The 26,384-nt window shown below is 36.3% G+C and overlaps 1 protein-coding gene across 3 annotated transcripts in view; it reads left to right on the forward strand.

Moving 5' to 3' along the window:
- Window positions 1-26,384, forward strand: part of MAP3K1 (mitogen-activated protein kinase kinase kinase 1) — an 81,829-nt gene that overhangs the window by 50,384 nt on the left and 5,061 nt on the right. For all 3 annotated transcript variants that reach the window (XM_079916395.1, XM_079916396.1, XM_079916397.1), the window contains exons 7-17: window positions 5,832-5,953; window positions 6,550-6,631; window positions 6,746-6,929; window positions 8,808-9,086; window positions 18,669-18,790; window positions 20,418-20,509; window positions 20,781-20,970; window positions 21,282-22,563; window positions 22,937-23,089; window positions 24,201-24,363; window positions 25,508-25,639. In XM_079916395.1, the coding sequence (XP_079772521.1) occupies window positions 5,832-5,953; window positions 6,550-6,631; window positions 6,746-6,929; window positions 8,808-9,086; window positions 18,669-18,790; window positions 20,418-20,509; window positions 20,781-20,970; window positions 21,282-22,563; window positions 22,937-23,089; window positions 24,201-24,363; window positions 25,508-25,639 (2,801 nt within the window). The remainder of the gene's footprint in view (window positions 1-5,831; window positions 5,954-6,549; window positions 6,632-6,745; window positions 6,930-8,807; window positions 9,087-18,668; window positions 18,791-20,417; window positions 20,510-20,780; window positions 20,971-21,281; window positions 22,564-22,936; window positions 23,090-24,200; window positions 24,364-25,507; window positions 25,640-26,384) is intronic.

Below are 26,384 nucleotides of genomic sequence, written 5' to 3' on the forward strand. Positions count from 1 at the left end.
TGTAATGGAAATATTGTTATTTTATTTTTTTTCTTTTTCTAACATCTTTATTGGGGTATAATTGCTTTACAATGGTGTGTTAGTTTCTGCTTTATAACAAAGTGAATCAGTTATACATATACATATATCCCCATATCTCTTCCCTCTTGCGTCTCCCTCCCTCCCACCCTCCCTATCCCACCCCTCCAGGCGGTCACAAAGCACCGAGCTGATCTCCCTGTGCTATGCAGCTGCCTCCTGCTAGCTATCTACCTTACGTTTGGTAGTGTATATATGCCCATGCCTCTCTCTCGCTTTGTCACAGCTTACCCTTCCCCCTCCCCATATCCTCAAGTCCATTCTCTAGTAGGTCTGTGTCTTTATTCCTGTCTTACCCCTACGTTCTTCATGACCTTTTTTTTCCTTAAATTCCATATATATGTGTTAGCATACGGTATTTGTCTTTCTCTTTCTGACTTACTTCACTCTGTATGACAGACTCTAGGTCTATCCACCTCATTACAAACAGCTCAATTTCGTTTCTTTTTATGGCTGAGTAATATTCTATTGTGTATATGTGCCACATCTTCTTTATCCATTCATCTGATGATGGGCACATAGGTTGTTTCCATCTCTGGGCTATTGTAAATAGAGCTGCAATGAACATTTTGGAACATGACTCTTTTTGAATTATGGTTTTCTCAGGGTATATGCCCAGTAGTGGGATTGCTGGGTCATATGGTAGTTCTATTTGTAGTTTTTTAAGGAACCTCCATACTGTTCTCCATAGTGGCTGTACCAATTCACATTCCCACCAGCAGTGCAAGAGTGTTCCCTTTTCTCCACACCCTCTCCAGCATTTATTGTTTCTAGATTTTTTGATGATGGCCATTCTGACTGGTGTGAGATGATATCTCATTGTAGTTTTGATTTGCATTTCTCTAATGATTAATGCTGTTGAGCATTCTTTCATGTGTTTGTTGGCAGTCTCTATATCTTCTTTGGAGAAATGTCTGTTTAGGTCTTCTGCCCATTTTTGGATTGGGTTGTTTGTTTTTTTGTTATTGAGCTGCATGAGCTGCTTGTAAATTTTGGAAATTAATCCTTTGTCAGTTGCTTCATTTGCAAATATTTTCTCCCATTCCGAGGGTTGTCTTTTGGTCTTGTTTATGGTTTCCTTTGCTGTGCAAAAGCTTTGAAGTTTCATTAGGTCCCATTTGTTTATTTTTGTTTTTATTTCCATTTCTCTAGGAGGTGGGTCAAAAAGGATCTTGCTGTGATTTATGTCATAGAGTGTTCTGCCTATGTTTTCCTCTAAGAGTTTGATAGTTTCTGGCCTTACATTTAGGTCTTTAATCCATTTTGAGCTTATTTTTGTGTATGGTGTTAGGGAGTGATCTAATCTCATACTTTACATGTACCTGTGCCCAGGTACCTTTACATGTACCTTTGCCCAGCACCACTTATTGAAGAGGCTGTCCTTTCTCCACTGTACATTCCTGCCTCCTTTATCAAAGATAAGGTGACCATTTGTGCGTGGGTTTATCTCTGCGCTTTCTATCCTGTTACACTGATCTTTCTGTTTTTGTGCCAGTACCATACTGTCTTGATTACTGTAGCTTTGTAGTATAGTCTGAAGTCAGGGAGCCTGAGTCCTCCAGCTCTGTTTTTCGTTCTCAAGGTTGCTTTGGCTATTTGGGGTCTTTTGTGTTTCCATACAAATTGTGAAATTTTTTGTTCTAGTTCTGTGAAAAATGCCAGTGGTAGTTTGATAGGGATTGCATTGAATCTGTAGATTGCTTTGGGTAGTGGAGTCATTTTCACAATGTTGATTCTTCCAATCCAAGAACATGGTATATCTCTCCATCTATTTGTATCATGTTTAATTTCTTTCATCAGTGTCTTATAATTTTCTGCATACAGGTCTTTTGTCTCCTTAGGTAGGTTTATTCCTAGATATTTTATTCTTTTTGTTACAGTGGTAAGTGGGAGGGTTTTCTTGATTTCACTTTCAGATTTTTCATCATTAGTGTATAGGAATGCCAGAGATTTCTGTGCATTAATTTTGTATCCTGCAACTTTACCAAATTCATTGATTAGCTCTAGTGGTTTTCTGGTAGCATCTTTAGGATTCTCTATGTATAGTATCATGTCATCTGCAAACAGTGACAGCTTTACTTCTTCTTTTCTGACTTGGATTCCTTTTATTTCCTTTTCTTCTCTGATTGCTGTGGCTAATACTTCCAAAACTATGTTGAATAAGAGTGGTGAGAGTGGGCAGCCTTGTCTTGTTCCTGATCTTAGTGGAAATGCTTTCAGTGTTTCACCATTGAGGATGATGTTGGCTGTGGGTTTGTCATATATGGCCTTTATTATGTTGAGGAAAGTTCCCGCTATGCCTACTTTCAGCAGGGTTTTTATCATAAATGGGTGTTGAATTTTGTCAAAAGCTTTCTCTGCATCTATTGAGATGATCATATGGTCTTTTATCTCCTTCAATTTGTTAATATGGTTTATCACATTGACTGATTTGTGTGTATTGAAGAATCCTTTCATTCCTGGAATAAACCCCACTTGATCATGGTGTATGATCCTTTTAATGTGCTGTTGGATTCTGTTTGCTAGTATTTTGTTGAGGATTTTTGCATCTTTGTTCATCAGTGATACTGGCCTATAGTTTTCTTTCTTTGTGACATCCTTGTTTGGTTTTGGTATCAAGGTGATGGTGGCCTCATAGAATGAATTTGGGAGTGTTCCTCCCTCTGCTATATTTTGGAAGAGTTTGAGAAGGATAGGTGTTAGCTCTTCTCTAAATGTTTGATAGAATTCTCCTGTGAAGCCATCTGGTCCTGGGCTTTGCTTGTTGGAAGATTTCAATTTCAGTGCTTGTGATTGGTCTGTTCATATTTTCTATTTCTTCCTGATTCAGTCTTGGCAGATGGTGCATTTCTAAGAATTTGTCCATTTCTTCCAGGTTGTCCATTTTATTGGCATAGAGTTGCTTGTAGTAATCTCTCATGATCTTTTGTATTTCTGCAGTGTCAGTTGTTACTTCTCCTTTTTCATTTCTAATTCTATTGATTTGAGTCTTCTCCCTTTTTTTCTTGATGAGTCTGGCTAATGGTTTATCTATTTTGTTTATCTTCTCAAAGAACCAGCTTTTAGTTTTATTGGTCTTTGCTATCATTTCCTTCGTTTCTTTTTCATTTATTTCTGATCTGATTTTTATGATTTCTTTCCTTCTGCTAACTTTGGGGTTTTTTTGTTCTTCTTTCTGTAATTGCTTTAGGTGCAAGGTTAGGTTGTTTATTCGAGATGTTTCCTGTTTCTTAAGCTTGTATTGCTATAAACTTCCTTCTTAGAACTGCTTTTGCTGCATCCCATAGGTTTTGGGTCGTCGTGTCTCCATTGTCATTTGTTTCTAGGTATTTTTTGATTTCCTCTTTGATTTCTTCAGTGATCACTTCGTTATTAAGTAGTGTATTGTTTAGCCTCCATGTGTTTGTATTTTTTACAGATCTTTTCCTGTAATTGATATCTATTCTCATGGCGTTGTGGTTGGAAAAGATACTTGATACAATTTTAATTTTCTTAAATTTACCAAGGCTTGATTTGTGACCCAAGATATGATCTGTCCTGGAGAATGTTCCATGAGCACTTGAGAAAAATGTGTATTCTGTTGTTTTTGGATGGAGTGTCCTATAAATATCAATTAAGTCCATCTTGTTTAATGTATCATTTAAAGCTTGTGTTTCCTTATTTATTTTCATTTTGGATGATCTGTCCATGGGTGAAAGTGGGGTGTTAAAGTCCCCTACTATGAATGTGTTACTGTCGATTTCCCCTTTTATGGCTGTTAGTATTTGCCTTATGTATTGAGGTGCTCCAATGTTGGGTGCATAAATATTTACAACTGTTATATCTTCTTCTTGGATCAATCCCTTGATCATTATGTAGTGTCCTTCTTTGTCTCTTCTAATAGTCTTTATTTTAAAGTCTATTTTGTCTGATATGAGAATTGCTACTCCAGCTTTCTTTTCGTTTCCATTTGCATGGAATATCTTTTTCCATCCCCTTACTTTCAGTCTGTATGTGTCTCTAGGTCTGAAGTGTGTCTCTTGTAGACAGCATATATATGGAAATATTGTTATTGATTTTACAAGCTGTTCATCACATGATGAAGGTTCAAACAAAAATCTGTAAAATAGAAACAAACCTCCTCCCACTCCAGTCTCGGCTGCACACAAAATGACTACTGTTAACAGTTTTTAATACATCTTTTAAAATTATATAAAGCAAGGAATATAAAACTCTTCGCTGCATTCTGGGTATGCAGACACACACACATCCCAATACTTCTCTCATCTTTCCTATTGTTAAGCAATATAGTCATGATGTATATTTTGATCTGCAACTTGCTTTTTAAATTAAAAAAAAATTTTTACTTTATATATCACGAACATTTTCCTCAATACAAAAAATATACACTACTTCAGCTATATAAGATTGTATGGATGTGACACAATATATTTTGCCATTGCCATAATTAATGGACATTTAGTACACCTAATTTTTTGTTGGCCTATTAAATGCAATAAATTTTATATTTTTTTGTTTACTTAATATATTTCTGAAGGATAGAATTCTAGAAAATAGGTTTTTTTAGGTCATGGATATATACATTTAGTATTTTAAGAAATACTAGCAAATTCCTTTCTAAAAATTTCAGGGTTTTTTTTTATTCCCACCATTAGTGTATATGAGAGCCTGTTTTCCTGTGCCGTTATCAACCTACTTAATTTTTGTCAATCAGATTATCCCATTCCCCCCACAAAGACAAATAAAATAAGATAGAGCTTTATTAATTTAACATGTATTTTGTACTTCTGTTTTCACATTTATTGGCTATTGGTCTTTTTTATTTCAACTGCCTTTTTATCTTCTTTGCTTGTTTCACTGTTGAGTTGTTAATATTTTTCTTACTGATTTTATATTCACTTTGTATATAATAGGAATAGTCAAATATATACAGTATAATTCAGATACACATAATAAAGTTACAATTTTGCCATAAATGGAACCATTCTATACAAGTTTGAATTCTGTCAGGTTATCTGCTTTTTTTCACCATATGGTATATTATGGATATTTTTCTTTGTCATCATTTATGGATCTCTGATCCTTTTCAAAGGCTTCATAGTGTCTGGGTGTACCATTTTTTTAACCTTCTTTTGATGTTCCTTTGGTTGAATTTTTTCCTTATGCTAAATAGTTCTGCAGTGAACATTCTCACACATATATCTTTATTATGTCTCTTTATTTCCTAGAAGTCTAGTTGAAAGGTTGTGTGCATTAAAAATGTGACATACTTGTTTCTAGGAAAGTTGGACTATACATGCACCAAAATTGTCTGAGATGGGTCTTCATACTTAAGGATGTGGAATAGATGAGTTCTACAGTCCTTCTAATACTTGAAATCTTGAAACTGTTGGCATGTAGTATGTTTGTACATAGTCAAATCTTATAGCAGTTTGTTTATTCAAAAGGTACAATAACAGAATTTGGGGGATACATATCTCTCTATGGTTGTAGTTCATATATTGAATTATATTCATAGCAAGGAAAGGTTAAACCATATCCACAACCTATAAATACGTGGTGGTATGAGTCTGATTCAAAATTACTGTATATTAATAAGAGAAATATTTCTCAAATAGTTCATATACAAGATGCTCCTAAACAAGAATTTCTAATTAATTTTTTCATAGTCTAAAGAAGCCACAGTTGTTTTTAGCATATGGCATTAATTCTGTTCTTTTGTGGTTAATGCTTTTGTTTCCCCTTCTTTATAGTATAAAAGATGAAGAGGAACAGATGTGTCCTATTTGCTTGTTGGGCATGCTTGATGAAGAAAGTCTTACAGTGTGTGAAGATGGCTGCAGGAACAAGCTGCACCACCATTGCATGTCAATTTGTATGTGGCTCTTTTTCTCAGTGTGCTTACTCAACATGGTTACTCTATCAGCTAACTATATTATTTAGAATTTTAACGTGGCCTTCAGCGAGACTGGTGAGAGAAGAAAAGAAGTATAGGCCCTGTAAGAAGTTTTCAACAAGTAGGAGTTTAGGTTCTCTTAGGGATGAGCAAAGAAATGTTATAAAGTGTGACGTGTGGTAATGGAAGGCGTGCACAGAATTAGAAACAGTTCTGATCTGGAAGGTGCACATGGAGGGAAGGAGGTGGAAGAAGGTCTGGGCAGGCCTTCCAGAGAGGGTAACGCCAAAGCAAGTTTTGGAATAACATTACCAGGTTATCAAGTGGGCAGAATGTTTTGAAAAACAGTAAACAAAGTACATGTTATATATAGCATGTTTAATAAAATAGCATTTGCAACAATTACAAGCATCAGAATAATTTAACCTTCCGTGTTTGCCTGCGTTTAGGTAAACATATAACGTTTTGAGGTTCCTTCCATATAAATCCTATACTAGCCATTGTGAACAATTATTACATAAATACTTAATGGTAAGCGTTTATACTTTTCTAAGTTTTTTTCCATAATTTTTCAGGGGCAGAAGAATGTAGAAGAAACAGAGAACCTTTAATATGTCCCCTTTGTAGGTCTAAGTGGAGATCCCATGATTTCTACAGGTAACAATTATGACTTAATGATTTGGGTATGTTTAATAAAGAATAAAAATGCTCTCAAGGTGTTATTTAAATCTGTTAATTATTTTTAGCAAGCTTTGTTAATTTTTCATTTAGCCACGAGTTGTCAAGCCCTGTGGATTCCCCTTCTTCCCTGCGAGCTGCACAGCAGCAAACCACACAGCAGCATCCCTTGGCTGGATCACAACGAAGGAATCAAGAGAGCAATTTTAATCTTACTCATTATGGAACTCAGCAGATCCCTCCTGCTTATAAAGATTTAGCTGAGCCATGGATTCAGGTAAGTAGTTCTGATTCTTCATTTCTCAAAGAAACATTTATAGACTAATTAATGTAGTTGTCTCCCCAGTTGTTTATAATTTAAGAAAGTACTTTTGCTTGCCTCCATCATGACTCGTATTCCATTGAAAATTTTAATTTTACCTTTGATGTTAATAATATGCCACTTATTATAGAGCTTAAACTTCAAAATTTCTTTGTAATCTCACCTCCCATCTCTAGAAACATCTTTCTAAACTAACAGACATAAAAGGTTATTCAAGGATAGACACTAGAACCGTTTAATGCTAAGTTGCTCCAATGTTTAATCCTGCCAAGAATTTGTCATTTTCTTATTGGTTGCCATTTAAACTCAGTTTCTCCTATTCATATTCTCATGGCATATGTTAGGTACTCAGTAATTGCTGAGTGGATGAGTAAGAAAAGAATGTGGTATTTACCTTGTATTAGTAATTTTTATTTGTAAGGACAGTTTCCATTCCTTTACTTTCTCTTCTGCTTAAATACTTTTTCATCCTTAGTTAATCAGAATTTCGGTTGGTTGGTTGGATTCTAATGATTTTCTTTGTTGTTATCTGCTTAGTCCATATGTAGAATCCAAAAGCAGACAACATCTCCAGATTATAGTGAAGTAAAATGTTTTTGATAATCTGGTAAATTCTATTAAATTCGTTAACAGACACAATAACTCATTAAGCTTATACATCAGAAGGATTTATCTCCTTTTTCTTTTTGTGACCATTATAGTCCTGCAGCTTTTGAATTCTTTTCTTAGCATGTTAACAGCCTAATAGGAATCTAATAAAATTTACAAACTTAATAAATATATTATTTATTTTATCGAGTTCATTAATGGTATTTAACATAGGCCCTCACCTGCCCCTTCATGAGTCCTCAAGAAAACTCTCAATTTGATACTGAGCTATTGGATGCCATTTTTTCAAGGCAGTGGTTCAGGTTTGTTTTGCTTAAGCTTTAGGTTGGCCTAGGCTATATATTCCTAGTTTTTTAAATTAGGAATATCATATAAGACATAATTGAGACTTATTGATATGCTGTTTAACAGTGCCAGGCATACAACAAATTCACTATACTCTAATTGATTTATTCTCCTTTACTATCACTTTAAAACAGAACACATAAAGTCATGATTTATTTTCCCCAAAAATGTGTTTATTCATCCCTAATATTTAGAACTTTTTCAAATGATACATTATCTTAGATATTAAGTTTACTTTTGGCTAACTGGTCCATAATGTCAAGACCATGCACCCTTTCTTTTCTTTAGGGATTCTCTGGCTTTGCAGATGTGATAATGATGACTATAATCACATGCACTTTAAGTATTTCATTATCCTTTGCTGATTTGAACACAGTGTTTTTCTTTAGTCTTGATTTTTCCACTCCATTCATTATATTTTTTCTAGTTAACCAAATAAGAGCCTTTGACTTACTCTATCATTGGTAGGAGAAATACTCTTATCTCTTGAACACCTGCCCCAGTGCCTTTCTTGATTTGGCTTTTTTTAATCTTCAGTTTTTTTTCTGTAAACTACCTTAACACAAATACAAATTTGAGGTTCTTCACAGATATGTTTATTTTGTTTTGTGGTAAGCGCCGGAGTACAGAAATGCATATATATCCATCTAATTACTTAATGGTGTTCACTCTTAGTTTTACTTGAGCTAATAAATGTTAAGGAGTTTTGCTAATTACCAGTTAAACTTGAGTATGTCCTTACGGACACAGTTGAAAATTGTATAGTATGGTGAAGACTTAAGAAATGTCCAATTTTCCTTTAGTAACCAAAAATCATACTTAATTCAAAACACTTCAGTTTTTCTTCACATTGAATTCATTTTGTTTGTCTGATTATAGGTATTTGGAATGGAACTCGTTGGCTGCTTATTTTCTAGAAACTGGAATGTAAGAGAGATGGCTCTCAGACGTCTTTCCCATGATGTTAGTGGGGCTCTGCTGTTGGCAAATGGGGAGAGCACTGGAAATTCCGGGAGCAACGGCGGGAGCAGCCCAAGTGCTGGAGCTGCCAGTGGGTCTTCCCAGACCAGTGTCTCAGGAGATGTGGTGGAGGCATGCTGCAACGTTTTGTCAATGGTCTGTGCTGACCCTGTCTACAAAGTGTACGTTGCTGCTTTAGTAAGTAGCTTTATTCTACAACCATAGCGTTATGGGTTTCTTGGGTTTTTTTTTTTTTTGACAGTTGGCAGATATCATTTTTAAGATTCAGTAAAACTACTTTACGTAATTTAATTTTGGAAAATCCAAAATTTTTTTTTATTCCATAATCCCAGGAAATTGCAGTCTTCCATTTAATCTCTTCACTTGGATTTTACTCGTTTTAACCTGGTCAAGATTTCTTATATGCTGTTTACTTTTCTCTACTCTAAAGTAGCAATAGTAGGACTTCCCTCATGGCGCAGTGGTTAAGAATCACCTACCAATGCAGGGGACACGGGTTCGATCCCTGGGCCGGGAAGATCCCACATGCCGCAGAACAGCTAAGCCCTCGAGCCACAACTGCTGAGCCTACGTGCCACAACTACTGAGCCTGAGTGTCTAGAGCCTGTGCCCTGCAAGAAGAGAAGCCACTGCAATGAAGCCCCTGCTCGCCACAACTAGAGAAAGCCCACGCACAGCAATGAAGACCCAACGCAGCCAAAAAAAAGCAATAGCTTGCTATTCATACCTTCACGTTTGCCTTACATTATACATGACCAAATTAAAGATTCTTTATGGGATAGCAAAGTAACCAGAGTTACTTTGATTTTTTTAAAATTTGATATTAGACATTTATTTTTTATTAATTTGATATTAGACCTTAAAAAGAACTGATTTGGGGGACTTCCCTGGTGGTCCAGTGGTAAAGAATCCGCCTTGCAGTGCAGGGGACACAGGTTTGATCCCTGGTCAGGGAACTAAGATTCCACGTGCTGTGGGACAACTAAGCCTGCATGCCACAACTACTGAGCTCACAGGCCTCAACAAGAGAGCCCATGTGCTGCAAACTACAGCTGACACACCCTGGAGCCCGCGAACCACAGCTAGAGAGAGAAAACCCACATGCCACAACTAGAGAGAAACCCGAGCACTGCAACGAAAGATCCCACGTGCCTCAACGAAAGATCCCGCGTGCCGCAACTAAGACCTGACACAGCCAAAAATAAAATAAATAAATATAAAAAAAAGAACTGATTTTTAATGAACGTTGTATGGAAATTCAGAAACCTTTTCACAAAAGAGGATTCCATGACATAGACTACTGAGTTGTTTTTCTAGTTTAACCTGTTAGAAGTTGTCTTTCATGAGTGAGATGGAATGACAAGGAGGCTGTTCTGTTTGTAATTTTGTATGCTAAAATTTGACTTTCTCCATTACGAGTATATATATCTTTACAACAGGGTTTCTCAACCTCAGCACTTACTGACATTGACACATAATTATCTGTTGGGGGCAGGGGTGCTGTCTTATGCATTATAGGACGTTTAGTAGCATCCTTGGACTATACCCACTAGATACCAATGGCCACCCTATCCCCCCCTTAGTCATAACAACCAACAATGTCTCCAGGCATTGCTGAGTGTCCCCTGAGGGCCAAAACTGCCCCCAGTTCAGGACCACTGCTTTATTTATTTATTTATTTTTACAGCAGGTTCTTACTAGTCATCAATTTTATAATTTTATCCACATCAGTGTAAACATGTCAATCCCAATCTCCCAATTCATCCCACCACCACCACCACCACCCCGCCCCCCTGCCACTTTCCACCCTTGGTGTCCATATATTTCTTCTCTATATCTGTGTCTCAATTTCTGCCCTGCAAACCGGTGCATCTGTACCATTTTTCTAGATTCCACATATATACGATAATATATGGTATTTGTTTTTCTCTTTCTGACTTCACTCTGTATGACAGTCTCTAGATTCATCCACATCTCTACAAATGACCCAATTTTGTTCCTTTTTATGGCCGAGTAATATTCCATTGTGCATATGTACCACATCTTCTTTATCCATTCGTCTGTCAATGCGCATTTAGGTTGCTTCCATGACCTGGCTATTGTAAACAGTGCTGCAGTGAACATTGGGGTGCATGTGTCTTTTTGAATTAGTGGTTTTATCTGGGTATATGCCCAGTAGTAGGATTGCTGGGTCACATGGTAATTCTATATTTGTTCTTTAAGGAACCTCCATACTGTTCTCCATAGTGGCTGTATCAATTGACATTCCCATCAGCAGTGCAAGAGGGTTCCCTTTTCTACACACCCTCTCCAGCATTTGTTGTTTGTAGATTTTCTGATGATGCCCATTCTAACTGGTGTGAGATGATACCTCATTGTAGTTTTGATTTGCATTTCTCTAATAATTAGTGATGTTGAGCAGCTTTTCATGTGCTTCTTGGCCATCTGTATGTCTTCTTTGGAGAAATGTCTATTTAGGTTTTCTGCCCACTTGTTGATTGGGTTGTTTCTTTTTATAATACTGAGCTGCATGAGCTGTTTATATATTTTCGAGATTAATCCTTTGTCCATTGATTCATTTGCAAATATTTTCTCTCATTCTTGAGGGTTGTCTTTTCGTCTTTGTAGTTTCTTTTGCTTTGCAAAATCTTTTAAGTTTCAGTAGGTCCCATTTGTTTATTATTTTTTTTTATTTCCATTACTCTAGGAGGCGGATCAAAAAAGATCTTGCTGTGACTTATGTCAAAGAGTGTTCTTCCTACGTTTTCCGCTGAGAGTTTTATAGTGTCCAGTCTTACATTTAGGTGTCTAATCCATTTTGAGTTTATTTTTGTGTATGGTGTTAAGGAGTGTTCTAATTTCATTCTTTTACATGTAGCTGTCCAGTTTTCCCAGCACCACTTATTGAAGAGACTGTCTTTTCTCCATTGTACATCCTTGCCTCCTTTCTCATAGATTAGTTGACCATAGGTGCGTGGGTTTATCTCTGGGCTTTCTATCCTGTTCCATTGATCTGTATCTCTTTTTCTGCCAGTACCATACTGTCTTGATTATTGTAGCTTTGTAGTATAGTCTGAAGGCAGGGAGTCTGATTCCTCCAGCTCCTTTTTTTTCCCTCAAGACTGCTTTGGCTATTCGGGATCTTTTGTGTCTCCATACAAATTTTACGATTTTTTGTTCTAGTTCTGAAAAAAATGCCATTGGTAATTTGATAGGGATTGTATTGAATCTGTAGATTGCTTTGGGTAGTACAGTCATTTTCACCATATTGATTCTTCCAATCCAAGAACATGGTATATCTCTCCATCTGTTTGTATCATCTTTAATTTCTTTCAACAGTGTCTTACAGTTTTCTGCATACAGGTCCTTTGTCTCCCTAGGTAGGTTTATTCCTAGGTATTTTATTCTTTTTGTTGCAGTGGTAGATGGGAGTGTTTCCTTAATTTCTCTTTCAGATTTTTCCTCATTAGTGTAAGATTTCTGTGCATTAATTTTGTATCCTGCAACTTTACCAGATTCATTGATTAGCTCTAGTAGTTTTCTGGTGGCATCTTTAGGATTCTCTATGTATAGTATCATGTCATCTGCAAACAGTGACAGTTTTACTTCTTCTTTTCCAATTTGTATTCCTTTTATTTCTTTTTCTTCTCTGATTGCCACAACTATGACTTCCAAAACTATGTTGAATAATAGTGGTGAGAGTGGACATCCTTGTCTTGTTCCTGATCTTAGAGGAAATGCTTTCAGGTTTTCACCATTGAGAATGATGTTTGCTGTGGGTTTGTCGTATGTGCCCTTTATTATATTGAGGTAGGTTCCCTCTATGCCCACTTTCTGGAGAGTTTTTTATTATAAATTGGTGTTGAATTTTGTCAAAAGCTTTTTCTGCATCTATTGAGATGATCATATGGTTTTTATTCTTCAATTTGTTAATGGTGTATCACATGATTGATTTTCATATATTGAAGAATCCTTGCATCCCTGGGATAAATCCCACTTGATCATGGTGTATGATCCTTTTAATGTGTTGTTGGATTCTGTTTGCTAGTATTTTGTTGAGGATTTTTGCATCTATATTCATCAGTGATATTGGTCTATAATTTTCTTTTTTTCTAGTGTCTTTGTCTGGTTTTGGTATCAGGGTGATGGTGGCCTCATAGAATGAGTTTGGGAGTGCTCCTTCCTCTGCAGTTTTTTGGAAGAGTTTGAGAAGGATGGGTGTTAGCTCTTCTCTAAATGTTTGGTAGAATTCACCTGTGAAGCCATCTGGTCCTGGACTTTTGTTTGTTGGAAGATTTTTAATCACAGTTTCAATTTCATTACTTGTGATTGGTCTGTTCATATTTTCTATTTCTTCCTGGTTCAGTCTTGGAAGGTTATATCTCTCTAAGAATTTGTCCATTTCTTCCAGGTTGTCCATTTTATTGGCATAGAGTTGCTTGTAGTAGTCTCATAGGATGCTTTGTATTTCTGCAGTGTCTGTTGTAACTTCTCGTTTTTCATTTCTAATTTTATTGATTTGAGTCCTCTCCCTTTTTTTCTTAATGAGTCTGGCTAATGGTTTATCAATTTTGTTTATCTTCCCAAAGAACCAGCTTTTAGTTTTATTGATCTTTGCTGTTATTTTCTTTGTTTCTATTTCATTTATTTTTTCTCTGATCTTTATGATTTCCTTCCTTCTGCTAACTTTGGGTTTTGTTTGTTCTTCTTTCTCTAGTTCCTTTAGGTGTAAGGTTAGATTGTTTGAGATTTTTCTTGTTTCTTGAGGTAGGCTGGTATTGCTATAAACTTACCTCTTAGAACAGCTTTCGCTGCATCCCATACGTTTTGGATCGTCATGTTTTCATTGTCATTTGTCTCTACGTATTTTTTGATTTCCTCTTTGATTTCTTCAGTGATCTCTTGGTTATTTAGTAACGTATTATTTAGCCTCCACGTGTTTGTGTTTTTTATGTTTTTTTCCCTGTAATTGATTTCTAATCTCATAGTGTTGTGTTCAGAAAATATGCTTGATATGATTTCAGTTTTCTTAAATTTACTGAGGCTGATTTGTGATCTATCCTAGAGAATGTTCTGTGTGCACTTGAGAAGAAAGTGTAATCTGCTGTTTTGGGATGGAATGTCCTATAAATATCAATTAAATCTATCTGGTCTATTGTGTCATTTAAAGCTTGTGTTTCCTTAGGAATTTTCTGTTTGGATGATCTGTCCTTTGGTGTAAGTGAGGTGTTAAAGTTCCCTACTATTACTGTGTTACTGTTGATTTCCTCTTTTATAGCAGTTAGCAGTTGCCTTATGTATTGAGGTACTCCTATGTTGGGAGCATATATATTTATAATTGTTATATCTTCTTCTTGGATTGATCCCTTGATCATTACGTAGTCCTTCCTTGTCTCTTGTAACATTCTTTATTTTAAAGTCTACTTTATCTCATACGAGTATTGCTACTTCAGCTTTCTTTTGATTTCCATTTGCATGGAATATCTTTTTCCATCCCCTTACTTTCAGTCTGTATGTGTCCCTAGGTCTGAAGTGGGTCTCTTGTAGACAGCATATATATGGGTCTTGTTTTTTGTATCCATTCAGTGAGCCTGTGTCTTTTGGTTGGAGCATTTAATTCATTCACGTTTAAGGTAATTATCAATATGTATGTTCCTATGACCATTTTCTTAATTGTTTTGGGCTTGTTTTTGTAGGTCCTTTTCTTCTCTTGTGTCTCCCACTTAGAGAAGTTCCTTTAGCATTTGTTGTAGAGTTGGTTTGGTGGTGCTGAATTCTCTTAGCTTTTGCTTGTCTGTAAAGCTTTTGATTTCTCCATCGAATATTGCCGGGTAGAGTAATCTTGGTTGTAGGTTCTTCCCTTTCATCACTTTAAATATGTCATACCACTCCCTTCTGGCTTATAGAGTTTCTGCTGAGAAGTCAGCTGTTAATTTTATGGGAGTTCCCTTGTATGTTATTTGTTGTTTTTCCCTTGCTGCTTTCAGTAATTTTTCTTTGTCTTTAATTTTTGCCAATTTGATTACTGTGTGTCTCGGTGTGTTTCTCCTTGGGTTTATCCTGTATGGGACTCTCTGTGCTTCCTGGACCTGGGTGGCTATTTCCTTTCCCATATTAGGGAAGTTTTCGACTATAATCTCTTCAGATATTTTCTCGGGTCCTTTCTCTCTCTCTTCTCCTTCTGGGACCCGTATAATGCGAATGTTGTTACGTTTAATATTGTCCCAGAGGTCTCTTAGGCTGTCTTCATTTCTTTTCATTCTTTTTTCTTTATACTGTTCTGAAGCAGTGAATTCCACCATTCCGTCTTCCAGATCACTTATCCGTTCTTCTGCCTCATTTATCATGCTACTGATTCCTTCTAGTGTATTTTTCATTTCAGTTATTGTATTGTTCATCTCTGTTTGTTCTTTAATTCTTCTAGGTTTTTGTTAAACATTTCTTGCATCTTCTCGATCTTTGCCTCCATTCTTTTGCTGAGGTTCTGGATCATCTTCACTGTCATTATTCTGAATTCTTTTTCTGGAAGGTTGCCTATCTCCACTTCATTTAGTTGTTTTTCTGGGGTTTTATCTTGTTCCTTCATCTGGTACATAGCCCTCTCTGCCTTTTCATCTTGTCTTTCTGTGAATGTGGTTTTTGTTCCACAGGCTGCAGGATTGTAGTTCTTCTTAGGACCACTGCTTTAGAATAATTCTTATCTGGTCTGTTTTTATTTTTATTTTTTATTTTGGGGGTAGGAGTTTATTAATTAATTTCTTTTTGCTGTGTTGGGTCTTAATTTCTGTGCGAGGGCTTTCTCTAGTTGTGGCAAGCGGGGGCCACTCTTCATCGCGGTACGCGGGCCTCTCCCTATCGCGGCCTCTCTTGTTGTGGAGCACAGGCTCAGTAGTTGTGGCTCATGGGCCTAGTTGCTCCGCGGCATGTGGGATCCTCCCAGACCAGGGCTCAAACCCGTGTCCCCTGCATTAGCAGGCAGATTCTCAACCACTGTGCCACCAGGGAAGCCCTCTGGTCTGGTTTTTTTTTTTAATTCTTCCACTTCATTTTTAAAATTTATTTATTTTATTTATTTGTTTTTGGCTGCGTTGGATCTTCGTTGCTACACACACACACTCTCTCTAGTTGCGGTGTGCGGGCTTCTTGTTGCAGAGCATGGGCTTTAGGTGTGCAGGCTTCAGTAGTTGCAGCACGCAGGCTCAGTAGTTGTGGTTCGCGGGCTCTACAGCATAGAGTCAGTAATTGTGGCACACAGGATTAGTTGCTCCACGGCATGTGGGATCTTCCCAGACCAGGAATCAAACCTGTGTCCCCTGCATTGGCAGGAGGATTCTTAACCACTGTGCCACCAGGGAAGTCCCTGGTTGTTTTTAAAACTCATTTCATTTCTCTGCTTCCACTCTTAATCTTTTTCTAATCCATCCTATAACAACTATGCCTAGCAAATCTTCTTTTTGAAAGGTAGTATAGTATAGTGTTTATGAACATTAGTTTGGAGTCAAAATTGAGTGACCTCATAATTTATCATCCCAACTGGGATACTTGGATAATCTGCTAAACTGGGCCTAGCCTACGCAATCTGGATATATGGTCAAAATCAGAGAGACTTTGATTCGAATTCTGGTTCTCCAGTTTGCTAGCAGTGTAACTTTTTAGGACTCGTAAACTTCATCTTTTTCACCTATAAAATAATGAAAATATGTACCTCTTAGGTTTGAAATGAGATTGTGTAAATACCTCTAACTGTAATGTCTAGTACATTGTGAGAACATTGAATATAATAGTCATCATTATTCCTTAAATGCCGCTTTATTCCCCAGCTCAGAAACCTATAGAGGTTTCTGTTTCTTCAACAACATTTCCTAAGGCATATTCTGTGGAAGTTTGGCTGGATTATGAAAAGTTCCTTCCCTTTCTTCCCTGAAGAAAGAGTTCTGTGTTCAGTTAAAATTGGTGAATACTAAATTACATGAGGTTAAATGGGTCTGTTCACTGAAAGTCTTCTAGGAACCTTCATAAGTTAACGTACATTGGGAATCTCATCATGGCATAAGATGCATTATTTCCCAAATTTATCTTAACCGTGGTCTTTTTTTTTATATAGCATCTTGAGGGACCAACATACTATAGAATACTATAGAATAAAGACCAGCATACTGTAGAATAAAGACCAGCATAATATAAAGACCAGTGTTCTTGGCTCAACTTTTTACCTCTTTCTTCTTACTATTTTCCAACACAAACCTTCAGACATATTTGACTGTTCAGTATAATGCCTTACTATCTGGTTGTTTATGCCTTACTATCTGGTTGTTTATTATCACTTCACATGGTTTCCCAATGTGTTAATGAGCTCCTAGAGTGCAGGGACTCTGAATGATACTGTATTCTGATTCCTCTACAGTTATTTAGTGTGCCAGGCACAGTGAGGGCAGACATGGTTCCTGCCCTTAGAGCTCTCCCTTCCCTTTCTCCCCTCCCTCTTGCCCTTCTTTGTTTTCCCTTCTCCTTCCTCCCCATATATAATTTTTTGCTGAACACAATTTGAAAGTTATGTGCAGGCATCATGACATTTCACTTCAAATACTTTAGCATGTATCTCTTAAGAATAAATAACATTCTTTTGTATAATCACCATGCAATCAGCAAACTCTGAAAATTTAGCATTAATTACAATATTATTATGGACTATAAAGTCCAGATTCAGATATCCCCAAACTGTCCCAACAGTGTCCTTTTCAGCTAAACTACAGACTTTATTCATATTTCACCCATTTTTCCATTAATGTCTTTTTTCTCTTTTAGGATCCAATCCAGAATCTCACATTGCACTTAGTTATCATGCCCCCCTAATTTTCCCATCTGTGACAATCCCTCAGTCTTTACTTGTCTTTTGTAGACCTTGACACTTTTGAAGTGTATTGGCCAGTTATTTTGAAGAATGTTCCTCAATTTGGGTTTATCTGGTATTTTCTCATGATTACATTATGCATTTTTCGCAAGAACACCAGAGGTGATGTGCCCTTCTCAGTGCATTGTTATCAGGGGGTATATCATGTCAGTGTGTCTTATTATTGGTGATGCCATCCTTCATCACTTGCTTAAGGTGCTGTCTACTGGGTACTGTAAAATTACTATTAATAAATGTCTTGGGGGAGATACTTTGAGACTATGCAGATATCCTGTTTCTATTCACAGATTTTAGCATTTGTCAGTGGATCTTGCCTACAGCAATGACTACTGTGGTGTTCTAACGGTGATCTTCTATTTCCCATATTCCTTCTTTATTAGTTAATTGGAATTTGTCTATAACGAAGAGCTGTCTCTTCTCTCCCATTTATGTATTTATTCAGTTTTTTTTATTTCTATCACCATAGACTCATGGGTATTTATTTTATTCTATGGGTTATAATTCAGTACTATCATCATTTACTTTGTGCCCAAGTTATTCCATCTTTAGCCATTGGGAGCTCTTTCAAGTTGGCTCCTTTCCTCATTTTCTTTTTAAAATAACTTTTTATTCTGAAATTAATTCAGACTTTTAAAAATTACAGAAATAGTTGAGAGTTCCTTTCTACCTTATCTATTTATTTATCCAGTTTTTTATTTGTATCAGTATCAACTCATGGATTCTTATTTTATTTATGGGTTATAATCTGTTCCTATCATTATTTTATTTCTCAAATTGTCTCAGATTAGGCCGTTGTCTCTGATGCTTTTTAAATGTAGTTAAACTGACCTTCAGTTTTTTTCCCCCAGAAAACGTTGAGAGCCATGCTAGTATATACTCCTTGCCATAGTTTGGCAGAAAGAATCAAACTGCAGAGACTTCTCCGGCCAGTTGTAGACACCATCCTAGTCAAGTGTGCAGACGTCAATAGGTAAGGCCCTATAAATGAACTGCTTCAAACCACCTTGTCCTGAAAGCCTAGCACAGAGCCTCAAACCTAGTGAGTATTTGATACATACTTACTAAATGAGGCTTTGAATACTGTTTTATAATGTGAGATTTGAAATTAACATGTAACATTTAAAGCTCTTAAGGACTAGGAAGAACTAATGGCAAGTAAAAACCAGGCTAACAAACTGCGTGGACCTCCACATTATTGTATGGTGATTGATTCTCTTTTATTTTAAAGTAATATTCTTAAAACTGAAGTCCAGTTGATAAGAACAGCAGGTGATATATGAGATATTATCTCATTTTAGAGAATGAGTTACACAGGATAGGAACCAATAAAATCATTATACATGCTTTGCATTATCAGGACCAAAAAAACAAAAACCCCATTCCATTATTTTCTTTGTGATGGAATTTTACTCTGTGGTAGTTTTGTCAGATAACAACAACAACAATTCCATATATCCCTGCAATATCCTTAAAAATCAGCAAGGAACGAGAACAGCCCTCACTGGAGGTAGAGAAATGAGGGTATGGTGATTGGGAAAATGAGCACAAGCTATGCTTTTATTAGACCGCTGGTTCTCTCTCTCTCTTTTATTTTTTCCCTTTCCATAAAGTGGGAGGAAAAGACCACTTTTCATATAATGAGCATAGCCACAGTAAACACTTTTTTGGCAGTTCTCATCTCTTCGTGTCCCAGCAGATCTCAGGTGGTAAGAAGCACTGACTCTCCCTTGGTTTGCCTCTGCCATTACCTCCTTTTGGAGCTCTTCTAGTCCAATTTTGTCTTCCTCCCTAAGTCACATGATGTAGTCTGTAGAGGATCTCAGAAATTAAGCACTTAACTTTGACTTGTTTCTCATCTCATAAAGTCTGTCTTTTGTCTCCATTGTTTCTCTACACAAGCCTACAGATTGTAAGTATTAGAGGTTTCCTTGTTGCTTAGAGAGAATACTATAAATATCTGAAAAAAATTAACAAGTAATTTGAAAAATGCATAGAAAAATCATTTCATTTCTTAATATTATAATAGGGTTTTTTCCCCTAAGAATTTCAATGTTTTTATGGCATTTGTTTTGTTGTCCACTTTCTGAAATTCTAAAGTTAGGTTGTTTACTTGGTCACTTGAATGACTGAACATCATAAGAAATATGGTAAAGAGATTTTATGATATTTAGAAGTCATTCTGGCTATATAAAGAGAATATAAAGGTTTTGGATGGGAAGACTTTGTTTTTAATTCAAGAGAACTTAATGAAAATTCAGAAATCAAAATGTCTGAGTCTTTTTTTTCTTATTTTAACAAGATATGATAATGAAAATAAGCCTTTTATCTGGTTTCATATTTAATACTTGCTGTTTATAAGAGCCAGTAGTGAAGATTCTGTGCTTAACACAGAAGATAAGGTAAAATTTATGGAATTAGACCTAATAATAAATATTATTACTTATAGTGACATCATTAATGCAGTTTTAGTGGTTGAGAAGCAAACACTCCTAAAAACATTTTTTCCCACCTTTTCACAAGGCATTACATTACTGCTGTCCTTTTAATATGTATTTTATCCAAGATTAAAATCTGATGTTGCTTCCTTTCATTTTTAGTCGCACAAGTCAGCTGTCTATATCAACGCTATTGGAATTGTGCAAAGGCCAAGCAGGAGAGTTGGCCGTTGGCAGAGAAATACTTAAAGCTGGTAATAACTTTTTACTTAAAATTAATATAATATGTTTTATCATTTTCCTTAGACGGTCTAATCTCATAATCTCTAATAGGGCAGTTACAGGATTTTGAAATAATTTTGTAAATTGACTCAGCTAACATTAGAAATAGGAATTAATCTAAAAGGGAGATTCTTGAAATTAATATAATTCAAGTATTTTTGTTAACCTTAAACCATTTGATCATGTTTTGTTTTAGATTTTAATATCACTGTTTTTCATTTATTTTTACTTTCCTTTCTGTAGGATCCATTGGTATTGGTGGTGTTGATTATGTCTTAAATTGTATTCTTGGAAACCAAACTGAATCAAACAACTGGCAAGAACTCCTGGGCCGCCTTTGTCTCATAGATAGACTGCTGTTGGAATTTCCTGCTGAATTTTACCCTCATACTGTCAGTACTGATGTTTCACAAGCTGAGCCTGTTGAAGTCAGGTAATTTTTCTTCTGAAAATACATTTCTTTCCTCCTTTTACCTACCCCATCCCACCGCCCCCCGCCACACCCATCCAAGAAGGACACATTTTAGATGAATGAAAGACTCAAATTACAGCACACATGTAGGTTACTGATACCTTAATATTTGATTGGCGAACACCTGAAGTCTAGGCTATTTAATTAAAAATTTTTAGATCCTTTATACTGATTTTTTTAAATGTAAAAGTTGTGAATTAGTACCATTTTATTTGTATATATTTTGCAGTAATTTTAATTTGTTTCATAATTGAATGTGTTTTTTCTTTCAGGTATAAGAAGCTGCTGTCCCTCTTAACCTTTGCTTTGCAGTCCATTGATAATTCCCACTCAATGGTTGGTAAACTCTCCAGAAGGATATATTTGAGTTCTGCAAGAATGGTTACTGCAGTACCCCATGTATTTTCAAAACTGTTAGAAATGCTGAATGTTTCCAGTTCTACTCATTTTACCAGGATGCGTCGTCGTTTGATGGCTATTGCAGATGAGGTGGAAATTGCTGAGGCCATCCAGCTGGGCATAGAAGACACTTTGGATGGTCGATATGACAGCTTTTTGAAGGCATCAGTCCCTAACAGCTGTCCAGAAGCCACAGAGAACAGTTCCTTTGAGCGCACAGACCATTTAGAGAAAACTGGAAAAGGATTGTGTGCTACAAAATTGAGTGCCAGTTCAGAGGACATTTCTGACCGACTGGCCAGCATTTCAGTAGGACTTCCTAGTTCAACAACAATGGAGCAGCCAAAGCCAATGGTTCAAACAAAAGGCAGACCCCACAGTCAGTGTTTGAACTCCTCTCCTTTATCTCATCATTCCCAGCTAATGTTCCCAGCCTTGTCAAGCCCTTCTTCATCTGCCCCATCTGTACCACCTGGCACCGTAACAGATGTCTCTAAGCACAGACCTCAGGGGTTTGTTCCCTGCAAAATACCTTCTGCATCTCCTCAAACACAGCGCAAGTTTTCTCTACAGTTCCAGAGAAACTGTTCTGAAAACAAAGACTCAGATAAACTTTCCCCAATCTTTACTCAGTCAAGACCCCTGCCCTCCAGTAATATACACAGGCCAAAGCCATCTCGACCTACCCCAAGTAATACAAGTAAACAGGGAGATGCCTTAAAAAATAGCATGACACTTGATTTGAACAGTAGTTCCAAACGTGATGACGGCTTTGGCAGCAGCAGCAATAGCAGTAATGCTGTTATACCTAGTGACGAGACAGTGTTCACCCCAGTAGAGGAGAAATGCAGATTAGATGTCAATACAGAGCTCAACTCCAGTATTGAGGACCTTCTTGAAGCATCTATGCCTTCAAGTGACACAACAGTAACTTTTAAGTCAGAAGTTGCTGTGCTGTCTCCTGAAAAGGATGAAAATGATGATACCTACAAAGATGATATGAATCATAATCAGAAGTGCAAAGAAAAAATGGAAGCTGAAGAAGAAGAAGCTTTAGCGATTGCCATGGCAATGTCAGCATCTCAGGATGCCCTCCCCCTAGTTCCTCAACTACAGGTTGAAAATGGAGATGACATCATCATCATTCAACAAGATGTAAGTATAGTCTTTAAGAGGTTAGAGAGTTTCCTCGGGCCGTGCTAAAATAAAACTAATTCAGAAATACAGCTTTTAACATGAGTTAACTGTTAGAAGCAGAGTTTTCACATAGAATTAATTATACAACAATTTTTGTATCATTATTTGAACAGAAATACTCATTGCCTATTTCAGAGGCCCTTCTGGTTGATTCTACAGTGGTGATCACATGCGTTTGACATTGGTCACCAACACTGTCCACTCAGAGGTCAAGTTTATAGGTGATTTGGGGAAGCCAGACTGAACAAGAGTAATATTTTGCCAGGCTGATTTCACAAACTCTTACTCTTTTAACTTAACAGTAAAAGGATTGCTCTCATTTAATATGCAGACACCAGAGACTCTACCAGGACATACCAAAGCAAAACAACCTTATAGAGAAGACACTGAATGGCTGAAAGGTCAGCAAATAGGCCTTGGAGCATTTTCTTCTTGTTATCAGGCTCAAGATGTGGGAACTGGAACTTTAATGGCTGTTAAACAGGTAAATATCTAGTGAGCTTATAAATGATTACAATTATAAAAGTGAAAAGTGAGCAAATAAAGGATATATCCCCATATGTATATATTTTAGTTTTTAAAGTTTTCAGAAACCTAAATTTCTTTTTTTAAAGTATTTATTCTATTTATTTATTATTAATTTTTTTGCTGCGTTGGTTCTTAGTTGCAGCATGCGGGATCTTCATTGCGGCACGTGGGCCTTTCTCTAGTTGTGGCTTGCAGGTTTTCTGTCTCTAGTTGTGGCACGCAGCCTCTCTCGTTGAGGCATGCGGGCTCAGTAGTTGTGGCGTGAGGGCTTAGTTCCCTGACCACGGATCAAACCCATGTCCCCTGCATTGGAAGGCAGATTCCTTACGACTGGACCACCAGGGAAGTCCTGAGAAACCTAAATTTTGAAGTAGATGTTGCCACAGCACCAAAGGTATCATGAGTTCTATTTGAAAGTTGAAGCGTGATTATTGTCATGGTTCATCAAGATGAAACATCAGGATGGGCCCTATAAAGGTTGCAGTTTTTGTTTGCACTTTTTAATATTTATTAGAGGTATGGTTTTATACTCCCTTCAGCAAAGTTACTGGTGCAATGTCATCTTGGGATTTCTGTGGTTTACTTTTTATAATGAGCATGCTTATCAAGATACGACAATAGTTGGGAACTCCCTTGTGGTCCAGTGGTTAGGACTCGGTGCTCTCACTGCTGGGGCCCGGGTTCAGTCCCTGGTCGGGGAACTAAGATCCCACAAGCCTCATGGCGAGGCCATAGTAAAGTTTTCATGTTTAAGTCATGTTGGTTCTTATGATTGGGCTTTTCTCATTTTTTTAGTCTGCCTTCAGACAGTTTGGAAAGATTGGTTATGTCTCAGTCTTCTTTCATCTCCTGATATTTTACTGCTGCTTGTTAGATTCTTATTATTTAAAAGAGTTTGATTTGGTTTTTTTATAAAGTATCTACATTGCATCCATGAGCATAAATGCCTTCTACTATTGATATATAAGTTAATTTGGGTTTGTCCATTTTAGATTAGATTGTTAGTGAAAATTATAAATAGAAATTCATCAGAATTCAAAACTTTGTAAACATGTTTACTGAAATAGGTGACGTATGTCAGAAATACATCTTCTGAGCAAGAAGAAGTAGTAGAAGCATTAAGGGAGGAGATAAGAATGATGAGCCATCTGAATCATCCAAACATCATTAGGATGTTGGGAGCCACATGTGAGAAGAGCAATTATAATCTCTTCATTGAATGGATGGCAGGTATGTTCATGTTTTAAATTACAAATAGTGATACATAGATTTAACTTTTGCTTGATATTAAATTTAGGAAAAACTGTTTAATGAACACTTATTTTTATTAAATAGTTCAGATTCCTAAAAGTAAATTGCCTCAACATAGTAGTATGAACTGTAAATAGTTTGTCTTTCATTTAAATATAAATAAAATATTCATTACCTCTAACTTTTAAACTTTTTCAGTGTGTCTTTTAAAATGATTGTGTACCATTGTTTTATAGGAATAATTTTTTTAAACCTGCCATGGTAAGATCCGTATTTGTCCAGTTGGCCATCATTAATAGGACAGGTTTAGGAAATATTTTAACATAACAATATAAAAATAAAATTAGTTAAGATATAGCTTTAAAAACTAACAGGTAAACTAGCACTGAAGCGTAAAGTTGAACCTTGTCATCTACTTGAACAAATAAAGACTGAGTTTTATTTTGTATTATACCGTATATACAGTAAAATAAATGACTTGGGATGTAATGAATACACAAGCACTTGGTTTCTTATTTTTTTTGTGTTTGAAGAGTGTATTTCTATTTACAAATCAGTTCTTTAGTACATTCTCTGATGTTGGTTGTTACCTGGGTTGATGGTTGTATATAGGTTGACTATTATAAACAATTTTAGATGAGGCTTATTGAGTTTGTGACTTGTCCTAGGTCAGAGCTGGTAAACAGTAGGATATGAAGCCTAACTCTGGGTCTTCTGGCTCCTCCCATTCTTTTTACCTTCTGTTAAATAACATGTTACCACTGTTTATTTACATCATTAAGAAAGAGATTTTATATATCTTGGTCAAAAAGACAGAGAGGTGAATTGTACATAAGAGGAATAGTTCCATCCAAAATTGTTAACTTTTAAAGCTTTCTGAAATCTTGACCTTCCAGAAAACCAGTTAATGAGGGTTCCATGAAAATGTCTCCTAATTGATAGGTTTTAAGATTACTGGAATGTGTTAGTTTTTAAACCAGTTTCACTTCTGAAGCAGATGATAAATTTAATATTTCAAATGTGAATGTGAGCTCATGCAGTGCAAGCTTATGTAACCAAAGTGTAATGAACAATTTTAATTTTGGCTTAAGTTTATGACAAATTATTATTATTACATGTTTAGGGGGATCTGTGGCTCATTTGCTCAGTAAATATGGAGCCTTCAAGGAATCAGTAGTTATTAACTATACTGAACAATTACTTCGTGGCCTTTCATATCTCCATGAAAACCAGATCATTCACAGAGATGTCAAAGGTAGGAATTCTTTTAATTATTATCTTCTTATTATCAATAAGCAGAAAACAAATGTAATTTTAAAACTTAGACCTTTGTTGATAGTTTCTAACTTGAAATCAACTATGGGATTGTTTCTCCTGAGTAACTCAGATCACTAGAATTATCATAAGTGAAAGGAACTTTTCAGGGTAATATATTCTGCCTTCCTTAGGCTGAGACTTTTTCCACAGTCTTACTGCTAATTGATGGCAAACCAAGTACCGAATCCAGGTCTCTGATTCCCCTGTCTTGGTCTCATGATGTACTTACTGCCTCCCCAAAGGTTCCTATTCCTGGCTTTATTTAAAATAACTGGGATACTGTAAACTCCTTTTAAGAAAAATCCTCTCGAATCTTTTGCAGTTTGGTTTATTAAAGAGCAACTTCGGGGAATTCCCTGGTAGTCTAGGTTAGGACTCCGTGCTTTCACTGCCGGGGTGCAGGTTCGATCCCTGGTCAGGGAACTAAGATCCTGCAAGCTGCGTGGCCAAAAAAAGAGAGCAACTTTGGTTTTCTGACATGAATGCCTTTAGGATTTGATATAACACATTCAAGTAATTTTATAACATTAATTTTTTTAAGCTATAATTATGAAATTACAGTATAAAGTCTGAATTGGGCTAGGTCAGTATGTTTCAACAGAGCTTTGTCTCAAAGTGTAAACTACACTAAAATTGGAACTTTGAGTAAAGATTTTGCTAAGAATCATTATATTAAAGGTTTA

This window comes from Stenella coeruleoalba (genome assembly GCF_951394435.1).
Source record: "Stenella coeruleoalba genome assembly, chromosome: 3".
NCBI lineage: Eukaryota > Metazoa > Chordata > Mammalia > Artiodactyla > Delphinidae > Stenella > Stenella coeruleoalba.